At 38.6% G+C, this 17,872-nt stretch overlaps 2 protein-coding genes across 5 annotated transcripts in view; one reads left to right on the top strand and one right to left on the bottom strand.

Annotated features, from left to right (window-relative positions):
* Nucleotides 1–14,222: 14,222 nt before the first annotated feature.
* Nucleotides 14,223–17,872, top strand: part of SPART (spartin) — a 31,921-nt gene continuing 28,271 nt past the window's right edge. Inside the window, exon 1 of one of the 4 annotated variants that reach the window (XM_049646804.1) lies at nucleotides 14,223–14,356. The gene's annotated coding sequence lies outside the window, so the exon portion shown is untranslated. Of the gene's footprint in view, nucleotides 14,357–14,903; nucleotides 15,010–15,125; nucleotides 15,368–17,872 lie in introns of those variants that run through there. The other 3 variants (XM_049646805.1, XM_049646803.1, XM_049646802.1) reach the window with 3 other exon arrangements.
* On the bottom strand, nucleotides 14,590–15,704 carry LOC125933999 (translation initiation factor IF-2-like). Its single transcript, XM_049647305.1, has 3 exons — nucleotides 15,646–15,704; nucleotides 15,096–15,462; nucleotides 14,590–15,002 (listed from the first exon to the last, which is right to left on the bottom strand). Exons 1-3 carry the CDS (start codon nucleotides 15,702–15,704, stop codon nucleotides 14,595–14,597), a joined length of 834 nt encoding a protein of 277 aa, XP_049503262.1. The 3' UTR covers nucleotides 14,590–14,594.

Below are 17,872 nucleotides of genomic sequence, written 5' to 3'. Positions count from 1 at the left end.
ATAGCAAGAGTTGATCTTAAAACCAAAGAGCAAAAATATCCATCATAAATACAGCTGTTATAATTAGTAAAGCTTAGTTATAAGAATGCTGTAATATAATTTGAAAAGTAAGCAGTAGCAATAAAAAGTAAGTGTCCACTTTTGATTTTCCATCAGAATGAAAAGAGGGCTTTTAATGCAGGGATTTTTAAAATAACTATGGTAGTTAATGTTCCCTGAGATTTATGAACTATGTGCTCTTTATGATCTATTAGTGGAACCATATGGAAGTGCTTGTATCAGCATTTTAATATGGTTCCATCTAATATTTGCACTATGGTAAATTTGGAAAACGGATGGGTAATTTGCCTTGGTAGTGCTTTTGTTCGAAGACTTTATGGGTTCTATGATTCAGAACTTTGTTGTTGTCTTTGTTAGAGAATTCAGAAATACCACCCTTAAAAAGACAAATTCTTTTGGCCATTTGAGGTTCGGTTTAGTGCATTTTGTTCCCTGAATTTTGAAGTAATACAGATAGCATGCATTATTCAGAAGATTGGAATAGAAACACATATACTTTGATTTGCTTCCAGTTGGAACCAATTACATTATATCAACGTTGAAATTGATATAAGACAACATTACTACGTTAATGTGCAATATCGTTACACTGAATTTTAGCTCCATGGTAGTATGGCTGTGCCTAATGTAAGTATTGGAGAAAGACAGCAACTCCCATGACATTTTTGGGCAGAGTAATCTAATTATTACAGATTTCCAAGTAGTTACTGAACTTTTACAGCTTCCCTGGCATCTCAAAAGGTCTTTGTCCACGGAGGTACTAAAGGACTACAGAGGATAGGAAAGTGTCACTTTGGGTTGAAAGTGAAGACTACACTAACACACCAATGTAAATACTGGTATGAACATTCAGAACTTAAAGGTAGCGGGAGGAGGTGGGGGACAAAAAATTCTTACTATTTTATGCAAAAAACTTTTATTTGACAAGTTGACTCACTTGCCTTTGTGGTGCAACATACTTCTTCAGAGATTTTCACAGATCTATAAATCAGAGGGTGATACCCATAGGGTGGTTCTGAGAGTGATGTGAGGTAATATGGACACAAAGTGCCTAGCATAATGCTTGGTTCTTGGAAGGTACTAAACAATTGTTAGTTCGCTTTCCCTTTCTTTTCCCATATGTGCAACCCTCTCCAGTGCCTCCCATCTCAGTAAATAGCACCTGGAGACAAGTTCAGTTGCTTAACCTCAAATCTGAAAGACACCCTAACACCTCCCTCTCTCCTCCTCGCTCCCCAACTTCAGGGAACTTATTAGGGTAGCTCTCAGACTAATAATTCTGGGCTGCAGATTCAGTTTTACATGTTATTTTAATGGCGATAGAGGAATTTTCTCCAAAGATAAAAAAATTAAATACTGATAGAAATGTATACGTGTATATCATTTTAAAATCACCCAAGTGATGGCAGGGTAAAATAGCTCCCATTTATTCAGCATCTGCTATGTTCAAAGTGTATTTTTAAAATTTAACAACCTCTTAAATAGTACTTACAATGTGCCAGGCACATTTAATTTAATGGAAACAATTTTTATCCTAAGCATTTTACACATACCGACTCATGAAGTAGTTTAATCATTACCTTGTTTTACCAGTGAGAAAATGGTGGCACAGATGGATAAAGTAAATTCCCCCAAGATCACAGAGGTGATCAGTGGCGGACTGAGATTTTGAACTCAGGCAGCTGGTTTCAAGATCTGTGCTCTTGACCACTCCAGTCAGCTGTTTCTTATAAGGTACAGAGCATTGCATATATTATCTTACTTCATCGTTAGCATAGTCTTATGAAGTAGCTATTGTTATCCCAATTACACAAAGGTGAGAACTGAAGCATTGAAGGTAAATTGCCCAAAATTATGTAGGCAGTAGGTATGACTGCTAGGATTCAAACATGAGTTCATTAGATAGATCATGATTCTAAGTATATATTTGTTTTTAGAGCTAAACCAAAGAAACCAGCAAATTTGTAGTCTTGGCAAAATTTTCTCTGCCCTAGGATGTTTCAGATTCTTCCAAATTATGTTACTTTTTGGGAACTGGATAACCAACCCTAAGGTACTGTGTTACAGTAGAAAATGCTAAGGTTTTTAAAGTCAAAAACTCCAGTTTAAACTATAGTTCTACTACTTACTAGTTGTGAGATTTTGATCATGTTACTTAATGTTAATGTTAACAAACCTCATTCTGTATGATTTTTGGGGGGGGGGGGCGGGAATTCAAAGGTAATATATGGAAACTATAATATATGACTGTATAACTGAGCATATGGTAATAGTTATTCAATAAAACATTAATTTTGACAAAATAGCAATTCTGAAAACAATCTTTGGGAATCTTGGCTTTGGTAGGTATTTGCTGTGTTGTTTAGAATATATTAAACTTCCTAAGCTTCCATTTCTTCATCTGACGATAGCCTCCTTATTGGTTTATTGGGGGGTAAAATAAAATGAGGGAGGTAAGATGGCCAGCAGAGGACCTTCCGTACAGTGGGCTTCAAAAAATTGATATTACTATGGCCCCATATTTGACTTTTTAGAAAATTTGATGGAAACTGTTTTCATCTGAAAGAGTTAAATTCCAAAGCCCTTACTTAATATATTCTGATGGAGTAATTTATAGACTCTGAGAGTAGGCTTAATACATATGTAGTTTCTGTGGGCTGTTTAAAACTGGGTATTGTTAGCATTTTAATTTCTATCACTTCAGAACTGCATAGAAAGAACCCCACTGTTACAAGCAAGGCTTGAAACTAAATACAGTTCGGTGATGCTTAGCTATGCTGTGATCTGACACCATAGGGACTTGTCTATATGTAAATTAAAGAACTTATTTATTTATTTATTTTTGGATGGCAGAACTGGTTCCTTTATTTTATTTATTATTTTAAGATTTTATTTTTAACTGATCTCTGTACCCAATGTGGGCTCAAACTTACAACCCTGAGATCAAGAGTCATAGGCTCTACTGACTGAGCCAGCCAGGCACACAGGTATTCTCATCTTCCAATTCTGTCCTGAATGTGATTTTTTTAAATGGCCAATAGCGGTTTTTGTTGGTAAGAACAATATCAATTGTTCCAGACAGCATGTAAGAAAAAATGGATAAATTCAAATTTATTTGATTTCTCATCTTCATATATTAATCATGGCATCAAGTCTTTGCAGTTATATTAGGTTGACGAATGTTTGAATTTCATTTTTTTATATTTATTTAAAAATTTTTTAATGTTTATTTTTGAGAGAGAGACAGAGTGTGAGCAGGGGAGGGGCAGAGAGAGAGGGAGACATAGAATCCAAAGCAGAGTCCTCTAGACTCTGAGAGGTCAGTGCAGAGCCAGATATGGGGCTGCGACTCATGAATGGTGAGATCATGATCTGAGCCAGAGTCAGACGCTAAACCAACTAAGGCACCCAGGCACCCCTATTTTTTAAATTTCTGTAATGTTTATTTATTTATTTTGAGAGAGAGCGCATGAGCAGGGATGGGCAGAGAGAGGGAGACAGAGAGTCCCAAGCAGAGTCAGTGCTGAGTCCGATGTGGGTCTTGAACTCCCGAACCATGAGATCATGAGCTGAGCTGAAACCAAGAGTTGGACCCTTAACCGACTGAGCCACCCGGGTGCCACCCAGGTGCCCCAGATGAATGTTTTTTAAAGTTTGTGTTTCTTTAGGAAAAGAGACTCTATTTTTAAAGAAACAACATCAATTAGACTACAAACTGGCAAAAAGGACTAAGAAACATAAACTATTCAGGAAATAAATATTATTGAACAATGAAGAAAGAGTTTCTGGAAAGAACTGCTTGAAAATTTTAACTATAAAAATGTAACCCTTGGTGTACCTTTACAGTCTCACAAAATAGCAGGCTTTTCTTTCTTTCTTTCTTTTTATTTCATAAACAGTATCTTTGCTTATGAATTCTCTGTGAACTGATGCATTCAAATCTTTGTTTTGTTGAATATTGTGTTCCTTGTCATCTGCTATCACATAAGTTTATTGGGCAATCAGGCTGGGATGAGATAGTTCCAAGAATTGAGAGGGCTGAAGATGGAACTCCTAGACCTAGATCTTTCAATTGATATTGCCTGAATATGGCCAGAAAAGTGCTGGCTGTTCTGCAGTGGGAATCCCTCCAAGACCATCAGGATATCCAAAAATGAATTCCTGGTATTCAGTGGATTTTACCAGCAGTTCATCACACATTTTTGTTTTTAGCCTCCTTAATAAGTGACATACTCAAGAAGGGGAAAGGGCTAGTGTCTTACTGGTATTACAGTCAACCAGTACTAAAGATACCTTCTTCTCTTTATTCTTACAATCCCTAATTACACAGACCTTGAAAAACCTTTACAACTATACACGAAATACTTAAATATAGCCACATTTTAATAAGGTTGAAAATGCAACTGCTTTGATGTTTTATCAAGGGGTGCCTGGGTGGTTCAGTTGGTTAAGCATCCAACTTTGGCTCTGGCCATGGTCTCACGGTTGGTGGGTTCAAGCCGGCATCGGGCTCTCTGCTGTCAGTGTGTGGCCAGCTTTGGATCCTCTGTCTTTCTCTCTCTCTCTCTGCCCCTCCCCCGCTGACACTCGCTCTCAAAATTAATAAACATTAAAAAAAAAAAAAAAGACAAGCAGTGTTTAACAGAAGTTCAAACTCCAGTATATTCTTGGTGGTTTCTGACAAAAAACATTGACATTTTCCTTGAGCTCCATCTCTACCTTTCGTAAAAAATCTGATGCTCTCTTTGAGATGTTCAAAAATTCCCAAAGGATTTACAGTCTCAAGGACACATCTGGATCTGGGCCTTTCCTTTCTCTAATTCAGTTCATTGATCTTCTCCTCATCATTCACATACTTGTCTTGTTCTGAACCATGTAAACAAGATGGGTATTGAGCCTCTTTTCTAAATCCCTCACCAAAACAAAACAAAAACAAAACACAAAGAATTTTTTTAAAACTACACTGAAGGATTCAGGAAATTGTAGGTCTCTTACAGTAGCAAAAACTGCCACAAATGCAAATTCGGGAAACTGTTTTCTTCTGAGTCCTTTATCAATCTACCATGTTGGTTGGCTTTTCCTCCCTTCTAAGTTTTCAGTGCCCCTCATTCCCCATTCCACCTGTTGCCAATCTTGACTTTTTCCTCCCTTCCTTCCTCCTTCCTTCCTTCCTTCCTTCCTTCCTTCCTTCCTTCTTTCGTTCCTGAAGCCCCATTAGAAATGAGCACCCCTTGGCTCATTTTAATGTAGTAACAGTATTAAAAATGTTGTAGGTGTTTTTTCATTTATTTTCTCTTATTTGCCTATGTCCTTGGGGATTCACCCTGACTCTAAGTGACTTACCAAGATTTCCTTAAAGCAACACAGTTGCTGTAAGAATAATTTGGGGGGCACCTAGGTGGCTCAGTCAGTTGAGCATCCAACTCTTAATATCAGTTCAGGTCATGATCTCATGTTTTGTGAGTTCCAGGCCCATGGAATCATGCTTGGGATTCTCAGGGTTGAGGGACTGAGCCCTACGTTGGGCTCCATGCTGAGCATGGCGCCTGCTTGGAATTCTTTCTCTGTCTCTTTCTCCCTCTGACCCTCTCCCCTGCTTAAGCACTCTCTCTAAAATTAAAAAGAAGAAGAAGAAGAAGAAGAAGAAGAAGAAGAAGAAGAAGAAGAAGAAGAATTTTGGTGTCTAGTGTTAAACTTTACCCTACCATCTTGTTATGCATATTAAGTGTATAGAAAATGAGGTACTTTTTTGCAGCAACGTGGATAGAACTCGAGTGTATTATGCTAAGTGAAATTAGTCAGTCAGAGAAAAGACAAATATCATGACTTCACTCATATGTGGAATTTAAGATACAAAACAGATGAACATAAGGGCAGGGAAGCAAAAATAATATAAAAACAAGGAGGGGGACAAAACATAAGAGACTCTTAAATATAGAGAACAAACTGAGGGTTGCTGAAGGGGGGATGGATTTAACGGGCAAGGGGCATTAAGGAAGACACTTGTTGGGATGAGCACTGAGTGTTATATGTAGGGGATGAATCACTGGAATCTACTCCTGAAATCATTATTGCACTATATACTAACTAACTTGGATGTAAATTTAAAAAAAGAAAAAGAAAATGAGGTACTTTACTGAACCAGCTGTTAACCTCTTCATAATATAAAAAACATCAATTTGGCAAGAATGAAGCCAAATCAGGCTAGTAAGAAATATTAAAGGAATTGTTTTTCATACTTTAATAGATGTTTTTTAAGGGTATATATATTTGCTAAGGAACAGATAAAATATTTTATATGGAAATACAGAACTTATAAAGCCTACATATGTATCTACAAATCTGAATAAGAAATTACTTTTATCTATTTATTACTCAGTTTTTAAAATGCTACATTTGTCCATCATCCACTATTTGGTCTGCCAGGGGAAAATTATACTGTACTAAGAACATCACAATTACTGACCTTTGGTCAAATTCATGCTTTTCATATGCAAAAAATTTAAGGAAGAAAAGTTTAATGAGGTCATACAGCGAAGACCTAGCATCATGTAGAATTTTTATTTTTATTTATTTATTTTAAAATTTTTTAATGTTTATTTATTTTTGAGAGACCGAGACAGAGTGTGAGCAGGGGAGGGGCAGAGAAAGAGGGAGACACAGAATCTGAAGCAAGCTCCAGGCTCTAAACTGTCAGCACAGAGCCTGATGTGGGGCTCGAACTCGTGAACTGTGAGATGATGACCTGAGCCAAAGTTGGATCGTCAACCAACTGACCCACGCAAGGTCCCCTAGAACTTTTAGAATAGTATTATCACATTAGCCTTAAACAAAATGTACTTTCCGGGACTTTTATTTTATACCAAGTCGTTCTGTTGAGTTCAACATGAGCTGGGAGCAATTAGGTAATATCACCAGTGATAACCTAGATTAGTTCATTTTGTTTATGTGGAGTTTCTCAGCCTTTACATATAGAAATATTGAAATTAGAATAGAATTGAAGCTGAATTCTGTCCCATTCTAGAAATAAATGATAATCATCTGGAAGTATACTAATTAACTGGAAAACAAGTCCCCATCACCACTTTAAGATGCATTTCCAATAAATATATACTCTTTGTTCAATAAATATTTACCCACACTTAAAATATATATAAATACAAATATAATAATCCCTCTACCCAGGGGGTATTTTTCAAACTGCTTTAAATATAATATGTATACACCATTTATGGTGTTCACTAATTTTAAATGTACAGTTCAATGGATTTCATTATATTTACAGAACTATACAACCATCATCACAATCTAATTTTAGAACATTTCTACCCTAAAAAGAAAACCTTGTGTCCATTTACAGTCAATTCTAATTACCAACCCCAGCCTTAGGCAACCACCAGTCTACTTTCTGTCTTTGTATATTTGCCATTTTAAAAAATTCACAAAAATAGAATCATGCAATATGTGTTCATATCTGGCTTCTCTCACTGAGGTTCATCCATGTGCAGCATTTTTGGGACTGAACAATATTCCATTGTATGGATATACCACATTTTCAAAAATCCATTCATGATTGATATATGTTTGGGTTATTTTTACTTTTTGGCCATTTTAAATAATGTTGCTGTGAACATTTCGGTCAAGTATACCTGTACACTTTGTATGTGTGTATAGCTATTTATATTATTGTTTGTATTATACGTGTTCTATTTCCAGAATAACACAGGATACAGCATCAGTTCTATCTCAATTTTAACATTTATAGATGTGAAAACTGAGAGACTCTATGCACCTAAACTAAATAAACAGAAGTTTTATAACAAGAGCATCACTTGATTTTTTTGAACCAAGAGAAATGACAACATGTACACAATTTCATCTCTCATGGGAATTGCAGGTCATATAGTAAGTCTACAAATGACTTTTTAAGATGCAAATTGTTTACCAAAATATGGTTGCATCATTTTACATTGGTACCGGTAGTACATGAGATTTTGAATTTCTCTACATCCTTGTCAATACTTGTTAGTATCTATCTTTTTTTATTATAGACATTCTAGAGGATAAATAATGACATGTTGTGTTTTTGATTTCCATTTTTCTAAAGATTAATTTCATTGAACATATTTTCATGTGCTTTCTGGGCATTTGTATATTTTTGGAGAAATGTCTATTCAAATCCTATGCCCATTTTAAAACTGTGCCTTATTTGTTGAGTTATAATAGTTCTTTATATATTCTAAATACAAATCAGATATAATAATTTGCAAATCGTTTCTCATTGTCTATGTGTTGTTATTTTCAATTTCTTGATGGCGTCATTTGAAAAGCAAAATATTTTAATTTTGATGAAATACAACTTATCAATTGTTTTTTATTCGTTATATTTTGGGGGTTGTAACTAAGAAATCCTTGCTTCAGGGGTGCCTGGGTGGCTCAGTTGGTTAAGCATCAAACTCTTGATTTAGGCTCAGGTCATGTTCTCATGGTTCATGAGAATCAAGCCACACATCCAGCTGTGCACTAACAGCCAGAGCCTACTTGAGATTCTGTCTCTCCCTCTCTCTCTGCTCCTCCCCCGCTCACGCATACACATGCTGTCTCTCTCTCAAAATAAATAAACTTAAAAAAAAAGAAATCATCGTTTCATCCAAGTTTATGAAGATTTACTCATGTTTTCATCTAAGAGTTTTACAGTTTTAGTTCTTACATTTAGGTCTTTGATCCATTTTATGTTAATTTTTTAGTATGTTGTGAGGTAGGGGTCCAAATTCTCCTTTTTGAATGAATTTCCTATTGTTCCATTTGTTGAAAATAATACTTCTTTCCCATTGAATATTCTTGAGATTTATTAAAAATCCGTTAACTGTGGATGGGCTTATTTATGGGTTATTAATTCTATTTCATTGTTCAATTCTATCCCACATATGTCTGTTCTTATGCCAATACCAAACCGAAATGATTATTGCAACTTTGTAGTAAATTTGGTTATCAGGAAACATATGAGGGGGAGCTAAGATGTCAGTGTAGTAGGAGGACTCTAGGCTTGCCTTGACCCTCGAACACAGCTAGGTAACTATCAAATCATTCTGAATGCCCAACCATGACCTGAGGACTGACAGAACAAAGTGCACAACAAGAAGGAGAGAAGAGGCCACATAGAGGAAGGTAGGAAGTGTGGAGATGTGGTTTCAGAGAGAAGTTGATCGCAGAAAGAAAAATCTCAAACAACATGAACTTACACCTAAAGAAGCTAGAAAAAGAACAACAAACAAAGCCTAAAGCCAGCAGAAGAAGAACTTATTATTTCCATAATAAAGATTAGAGCAAAAATACATGATATAGAAATGAAAAGAAAAGAACAGATCAATGAAACCGGGAGATGTTTCCTTGAAAAAATTAATAAAATTGATAAACCCCTAGCCAGATTTATCAAAAAGAAAAAGGACTCAAATAAATGAAATCACAAATGAGAGAGGAGAAATAACAACCAACACCACAGAAATACAATTATAGGAGAATATTGGGAAAAATTATATGCCAACAAATCATACAATCTGGAAGAAATGGATACATTCCTATAAACTGTCAAAACTGAAACAAGAAGAAATAGAAAACTTGAAGAGACTGATAACCAGCAAAGAAACTGAATAAGTAATCAAAAATTTCCCAATAAACAAAAGTCCAGGGCCAGGTGGCTTCATGGGGGGAGGTCTGCAAGATATTTAAAAAAAAAATTTTAATGTTTATTTATTTTTGAAGGAGAGAGAGAACAGAGTGTGAGTGGGGGAGGGGCAGAGAAAGGGAGACACAGAATCTGAAGCAGGCTGCAGTCTCTGAGCTGTCAGCACAGAGCCCAGTGCAGGGCTCGAACACACAAACTGCAAGATCATGACCTGAGCTGAAGTCAGTCGCTTAACTGATTGAGCCACCCAGGCATCCCAGGTCTACCAGATATTTAAAGAAGAGTTAATACCTATTATTCTCAAACTATTCCAAAAAATAGATATGGAAAGAAAGCTTCCAAAATCATTCTATGAGGCCAGCATTATTTTGATTCCAAAATCAAAGATTCCACTAAAAAAGAGAACTACAGGCCAATATCCTTGAACATGGATGCAAAAATTTTCAACAAAATACTGCCAAATCAGATACAATAGTACAGTAAAAGAATCATTCACCGCAATCAAGTGGGATTCATTCCTGAGCTGCAAGAGTGGTTCAATATTCACAAATCAATCAATGTGATACACTACCTTAACAAAAGAAAGGATAAGAACCATATGATCCTTTCAATAGATTCAGAAAAAGAATCTGACAAAGTACAGATCCATTCATGATAAAAACTCTCAACAAAGTAGGGATAGAGGGAACATATGTCAATATAATAAAGGCCATATACAAAAACTCACAGCTAATATCATCTTCACTGGGGAAACACTGAGAGCTTTTCCTCTACAGTCAGGAACAAGACAAAGATGTCCACTCTCACCACTGTTATTTAACATAGTACTGGAAGTCCTTGCCTCAGCAATCAGACAATAACAACAAAAAAAGGTATCTAAACAGACAAGGAAGAAGTCAAGCTTTCACTATTTGCAGATGACATGATACTCTGTATAGAAAACCCCAAAGACTCCATCAAAAAATTTCTAGAACTGATACACAAATTCAGTAAGGTTGCAGGATACAAAATCAATGTCCAGAAATCTGTTGCGTCTCTATACGCCAATAATGAAGCAGCTGAAAGAAAATTCAAGGAATCAATCCCATTTACAGCTGCACCAAAAAGTTGTAAGATACCTAAGAATAAACTTAACCAAAGAGGTAAAAGATCTGTATTCTGATAGCTATAAAACACTGATGAGAGAAATTGAAGATGATACAGAGAAATCAAAAATATTCTGTGCTTGTGTATGGGAAGAACAAACACTGTTAAAATATCCATACCCAAAACAATCCACACACTTAATACAATCCTTATTAAAATACCACCAGGATTTTTCACAGAACTAGAACAAAAAATCCTAAAATTTGTATGGAACCACAAAAGACCCCAAATAGCCAAAGCAATCTTGAAAAAGAAAAGCAAAGCTGGATGCACCACTATTCTGGACTTAAAAGCTAGAGTGATCAAGGCAGTATGGTATTGGCACAAAAACAGACACATAGGTCAATGGAACAGAAAAGAAAACCCAGAAATAGACCCACAACTACATGGTCAAGTAATCTTTGACTAAGCGGGAAAGAATATCCAATGGGAAAAAGAGTTTCTTCAACAAATGGTGTTGGTAAAACTGAACAGCAACATGCAAAAGAATGAAACTGGACCACTTTTTTACACCATACACAAAAATTAATTCAAAATGGATGAAAGACCTAAATGTGAGATAGGAAACCATCAAAGTCCTAGAGGAGAATACAGGCAGTAACCTTTCTGACATCAACCATAGCAACTTCTTACTGGATATGTCTCCTGACGCAAAGGAAACAAAAGCAAAAATGAACTATCAGGACTTCATCAATAAAAAGCTTCTGCACAGTGAAAGAAACAATCAACAAAAGTAAAAGGCAACCTTTGAAATGGGAGAAGATATTGTAAATGGCATAGTTGATAAAGGGTTAATATTCAAAATATAAAAAGAACTTATAAAACTGAACAGCCCAAAACCAAATAATCCAGTTTTAAAAAATGGGCAGAAGACACGAATAGACATTTTTCCAAAGAAGACCTATAGATGGCTAACAGACACATGAAAAGATGTTAAACCTCACTCATCGTTAGGGAAATACAAATAAAAACTATAGTGAGATATCATCTGACACCAGTCAGAATGGCTAAAATTAACAACACAGAAAACAACAGGTGTTGGTGAGGATGTGGAGAAAGGGGAACCCTCTTACACTGTTGGTAGGAATGCAAACTAGTTTAGCCACTCTGGAAAACAGTATGGAGGTTTAAGAAGTTAAAAATAGAACTACCCTATGATCTAGCAATTACACTACTAGGTATTTACAGAAAGGATATAAAAATATTAATTTGAAGGGATTCATGCACCCCAATGTTTATGTTTATAGCAGCATTGTCAACAATAGCCAAATTATGGAAAGAGCCCAAATGTCCATTATCTTATGGATGAATAAATAAAATATGAGATATTATATATACATATATATACACACATATATTATACACATACATATACACGTATATTATATATATATACACACATATGTATATATGATGGAATATTAGTCATAAAAAAATGAAATCTTGCCATTTGCAACAACATGGATAGAGCTAGAAAGTATTATGCTAAGTGAAATGTCAGAGAAAGACAAATACTATATGATTTCACTCATATGTGGGATTTAAGAAACAGATGAACATATAAAAAAGGAGGGGGGCAAACCAGGAAACAGACTCTTAACTATAGAGAACTGAAGGTTACTGGAGGGGAGGTTGGTAGGGGAAGAGGGGATGGGTTAAATGGGTGATGGGTTTAAGGAAGCCACTTGTAGTGATGAGCCCTGGGTGTTGTATGTAAGTGATGAATCACTAAATTCTACATCTAAAACTAATGTTACACTGTATGTATGTTAACTAACTGTATGTTAACTAACTGGAATTTAAATAAAAACTTGAAGAACAAACAAAAGAAGCAAAGCACAAATCAAAAACCAAAAAAAAAAAAAAATAAGGGTAAATCCTCCACTTTTGTTCATCTTTTTCAAGATTGTTTTGTCTATTCTGGCTCCTTTGCATTTCCATATGAGTTAGGATTAGTTTGCCAATTTCTGCACAATAATTGTCTGGGATTTGGGTAGGGGTTATCTTCTATCTGTAGATTAGTTTGGGGAATATTGCCATTATAACAATATAAAATCTTGCAGTCTGTGAATGTAGAATGTCTTTCCATTTATTTAGGTCTTCTATAAACCCTCTTAGCAATGTTTTGTAGTTTTTGGTGTACAAGTCTTGCACTTATTTTGTTAAATTTATTCCAAAGTATTTTGCTCTTGATAATATTGTCAATGAAATTCTTAATTTCATATTTGGAGCATTCATTGCTAGTGTTTAGAAATACTATTGAGTTCTGTATGCTGATCTTTTATCCTGCAACCTTGATGTACTTGATTAGTTTTAGTTGCTTTGTAGTATATTTTAGGGTTTTTATATATAACGATCTTGAATATTTCACATTTCCCCCCCCCTTCTATTTTCACATTTTTAAACACTTTAACCTTTACGACTATTGCAAAATTATAAAATTAGATTTAAATGGGGTGCCTGGGTGGCTCAGTTGGTTGAATGACCGACTCTTTTTTTTTTTTAAGTTTATTTTTTATTTTGAGAGAGAGAGAGAGAGAGAGAGTGCCAGCAGGGTAGGGAGGCAGGGAGACAGAGAGAATCCGAAGCAGCCTCCTCACTATCAGCACAGGGCCTGATGCTGGGCTCGAACTCAGAAACGTTGAGATCATGACCTGAGCTGAAACCAGGAGTCGGACACTTACCGAGCCACTCAGGCACCCCAAGTGTCTGACTCTTGATTTCAGCTCAGGTCATGGTCCTGAGGTTGTTTGGGCTTCTGCACCGAGCCTGTTTGGGTTCTCTCTCTCTCCCTCTGCCCCTCTCTTCCCTCCCCCCACCCACTCTCTGTCTTTCTCAAAAAAATTAAAATAGAAAATACTTTCCTTTGAAAAAATAAAATTAGATTTAAATTTATGTACTTATTTGTGATGCAGAGAAGTATAATAGATGATCAATAAAAGACTTTCCAGAAGAAAGAGATACTATATTGAGAGAAAATTTTATGAGGAAATACGGAAATACAGTTTCAGGAAGAAAAGGAATGATGTAAAATTTCCCATTAAAGAGAAGCTTGTTAATGCGGTTTTAAAAATTGGTGAACGATATCAAATTACCTGGCATTTGAGTTTCACTGGCTACATTTAAAACTGTTACATGTTACAGTTTTATTTAAAAATGTCAACTTACAGTAAAACAATTTGCATCTTTTGCAACTGTTTAAGATGAAAATTTTTATGGTCCATATAAAAAGAGGGAGAAGGTACACAGTCACATTTTTTCCAGAATTCTTTGAAGATGTGTACGCACAAAATCCTTTAAACCATCGTATTAATGTGTATCTTCCTAACAGGTTTTTCTCTTTGGGATGACTGTTACCTTTCTTCAATTTGGGGAACCTCCCAAATGGCCCCGAATTTAAAAGCCTCACCCAGTGGTCATCCAACAGTCCTCTAATTTTGACTGAGGTAAAGAATACATTTGGAGGTAAGTCACTGCCATCCCTAAACAAGTCACTAGCAGTAAAGGCTAAGGGCATTATACCTGCAGTTTTTTAAAGGCAGGCCGATTGAAGAGTTTAAAATCTGGCGTCCACACTATTTTACTAATTTTAAAGAGGTCTTGAAGAAAGGTAAGGTATGTTCACTTTGCCGTTCCCCTTTTAGCCTCGCACAGTCATAAGAAGTATTAGCACCGTTGCTCTGTATCCTGAGGTGTCATACTGCTAGATTACACACCCCGAGACTTTTACCACGTAGCGTACGTGGACTTTGGGAGGTAACTGTCTCAGAATGCAGGAGTCACAAAGCCTAGGTTCCAGAAGAGCGGAGAGAATCGGCCTTTGTTCTCGCACGTGCACCGCGCGCAGGGCTCCCTCTAGCCAGGACTTCCGTCCCTGCCCACCACTCTCTCCTAGCCTCTCCTGCAGCCTTGGGTCCGCGGAGGGGGGGCGGGGGAGGCAGAAGATATTGCGCAAGCGCGGGGGGTTGTCGACGTGGCCGCGGAGACCCGGGTCGAGGGTCCGCGCCGAGGGGCTGGTTCGCGTAGTTCTCTGCGGCCTTCCGCCCTCGCCCCTTTTCTCCCCACAGAGTTTCGCCTTGACTCCGGGGTTCGAAGGTGACTGACACGCCACCTAGAAGGTCAGGGTGGGTAGGACTTAGGCCGGGCGCGCCGGGGAGGGGGGCGGGGAGAGAGGCGCCCGAGTGGGCGTCACGTGAAAACCTACCCGCAGTGCCCCGATGCGGGAGCGAGAGCTGACGGGCGGGGCGGCGCGGCCGCGTGACGTGGCGCGCTCTGGAGCGCGCGACTTGGAATGCTTTGTGAGTTCCGTCGTGCGGTCGCGCGCGCGCTCGTGCGAAGCGCGAAGAACCTCGGGACCGGTCCCGGCCGGGCACTTCGCCGCCGCGCCGCGTCTGAGGGAGCAGGCCTCCGGCCTGCGGCAGCCGGGCGGGGAGCTCTTCGGGGGGCGCCCGGGCGCCCGAGATCTGGAAGGCACAGGTGGGGCGGCGGCCGGCGGAGAAGGATTCGCCCTCGCGCGGACCCCCAAGGCGGGCTGGTGGCGTGAGCGCCCCGGGCCCCGCGGGCTGACGGGGCTGGGGGGAGGGGCAGGACAGAGGAGGCCCGGACGCCCTCATCCCAGTAGGAGATGCAACTGTCGTTGAAGGGAGCGATTTCTAGAGAAAAGTTTGAGAACTTGTTCACTTAGCCCCCATATCGTACATATTTATGGGACCTGCGAGTTCTGCGCTTCCTGCGCCCTCAGCGCTGCCTCCCACCCCCTCCCCTTTGGTCGTCGTCCTCCCGGAATGTCTCTTGACCCTTCTTGCTGCCTCATTCCGCTCTGTTTACTTGGCTTCGAAAATGGCTGTGGTTATTCGCCCTTACCCAGCACTTAGGCTTCGTGAAAGTTCGGTAGTCTTTGTTTACAAAATGTCAGCAACCAACAGCAGTTGTAATGGGAATGGAGAGCGCAGGATTTTGCTCTTTGGAATACATTTGTTCACGTTCATTGGAGGTTGAGCACCGCAGAGGATCTCTCTGACCTGGTTTCTGTGCCTGGAAAGTTTTTCTTGGAATGTGCACTGTTTCGTGACGGGGCATTATTGCGTTACCGTACGGTTGGCCCAGTTTTCCACTAGTGGATTGCTTTGCTCCCGCTTGAGGATCCTCGAAACTTAACTTTATTGCCGTGTCATTTTAATGGGTTTGCGTTCGAGATTGCTGTTGCCTCTGAAATCCTGCTTTAAATAGTTCAGAATTCAACAGTTTTTCTCCAAAATTTCCAAAAGCAAAACCGAGAAAAAATATAGTAAGGTCCCCGGTTACGAATCGAGCTATTTTTTAATTGCTCTCCATTGCAGTATCAAACTTCATTAGGTGTTTTTATAGGAAACCTGTTTGAAACAGGAAGCTTTTATGTGGGTTCTTTCTCACCTCTGGGGCCTTGTGGACCATCATTTATGTATTTCTCCTGACGAGAATGGGATGGGATGGTATTGGAGGGCGTTGCATACAGGTAAAGTTCCCCCTCCTTTTTTGGTAAAAGGCCAGATAGGTGGGTAGTAGAGCAACGTCTGTATTACAGACTACTTGTAATGTTGACCTTTACCTTGATCGTTACTGCTTTTAGGGTTTATGGGATTGAACTAAGTTGTTAGTTGTTTGATTCAGAATTTCACCTTTTCTCCTGAGATTTTTTTTAAAGCTTACACACATGCACCACACATTGTACTTTGTTAGAACGTTAAAAAAAAAAAAAATGCACCGCTTGTATCTGGAACCAGGTTTCGGTTTTAAGACGATTATACTGTTTTATTAAATACTACAGACTGACATTTGGAAGACTTTCTGTTCCAAACTTTAAAAATTAAAATAAGTGAAATCATGCAATAATGGGTTTCATTTTTCCAAGCCTTTGATAAACTTTTAATTGCGATTAGGGATATGACAGGCATTTTGTAATTCTTTTTCTTTTTTAGATTGAGTTTATTTTGAGAGAGTGCTTGTGCATGTGATAGAGGGAGAGAGAATCCCATGCATGCTCTGTGCTGTCAGGGGAAGCCCATCTTGGGGCTCTGTCTCAAGAACTGTGAGATCATGACCTGAGCCGGAGTCTGTAGTCTTACCCTTAACTGACCCAACCCAGGCACCCCATAACAGGCACTAGAAAAAATAAAAATACTATTCTGCAGTTGCTACCCCTGTGAAATGCATTTTCTCAGAGACTACGGAGAATGTAACATCCTGGGATAAATCCCAAATTAAAAATACAGTATTTTAGCGCACACTTTTCCTTTCTGTGTGTGCAGAGAGTCCAATTACATTTCACCTGATCGATTTCCAGGCGTTTTTCCCTGCTAAACTTCTCCCCCTCCCCCTCCCCCAAGATGGAGGTGCCAGCAAGGAATGCTATTCAGCTGTAGACCCCTGGACACCATCCCCCCCCCCATCCCTCACCCCCCATGCCTTGCCTTCCCTCTCAGTAGCCAACCCATTTCTTCCAGAGACACATTATTTCAGGAAATCTTTCAGCACACTGTGTAAAATAAGCTTTGAAATGAAGGTATGCACAAGATAAGGTGTTGAACACTTTTTCATAGGCTATTTATTTAAAAAAAATGTTTTTAACGTTTATTTATTTTTGAGACAGAGAGAGACAGAGCATGAGCGGGGGAGGGGCAGAGAGAGAGGGAGACAGAATCTGAAGCAGGCTCCAGGCTCTGAGCTGTCAGCACAGAGCCCAATGCAGGGCTCAAACTCAACGGACCGCGAGATCATGACCTGAGCCGAAGTCGGACGCTTAACCGACTAAGCCACCCAGGCGCCCCTTCATAGGCTATTTAAATACTCTTTTTGGGGGGCACCTGGGTGGCTTGGTCGGTTGAGCCTCCGACTTCTGTTCAGGTCATGATCTCATGGTTCAGTGAGTAAGAGCCCACATGGGACTCCCTGTTGTCCCTCCCTTGCAGAGCCCTCTTCCATGCAGATCCACTGTCTCTCTGC

The sequence above is a fragment of the Panthera uncia genome (genome assembly GCF_023721935.1).
Source record: "Panthera uncia isolate 11264 chromosome A1 unlocalized genomic scaffold, Puncia_PCG_1.0 HiC_scaffold_16, whole genome shotgun sequence".
NCBI lineage: Eukaryota > Metazoa > Chordata > Mammalia > Carnivora > Felidae > Panthera > Panthera uncia.
Note: the sequence above shows the minus strand (reverse complement) of the source record. Positions and strands in the feature narration are given on the sequence as shown.

Excerpts from the sequence above, each read along its gene's own strand:
- LOC125933999 (XM_049647305.1), bottom strand. The coding sequence starts at position 15,704 with ATGAGGCAGCAAGAAGGGTCAAGAGACATTCCGGGAGGACGACGACCA. Across the intron at positions 15,463-15,645 it reads CGACGACCAAAGGGGAGGGG|CCCCGTCAGCCCGCGGGGCC; the intron begins GTGGGAGGCAGC and ends CCCTCCCCCCAG. Across the intron at positions 15,003-15,095 it reads CCCGCATCGGGGCACTGCGG|GTGGCGTGTCAGTCACCTTC; the intron begins GTAGGTTTTCAC and ends CTGACCTTCTAG.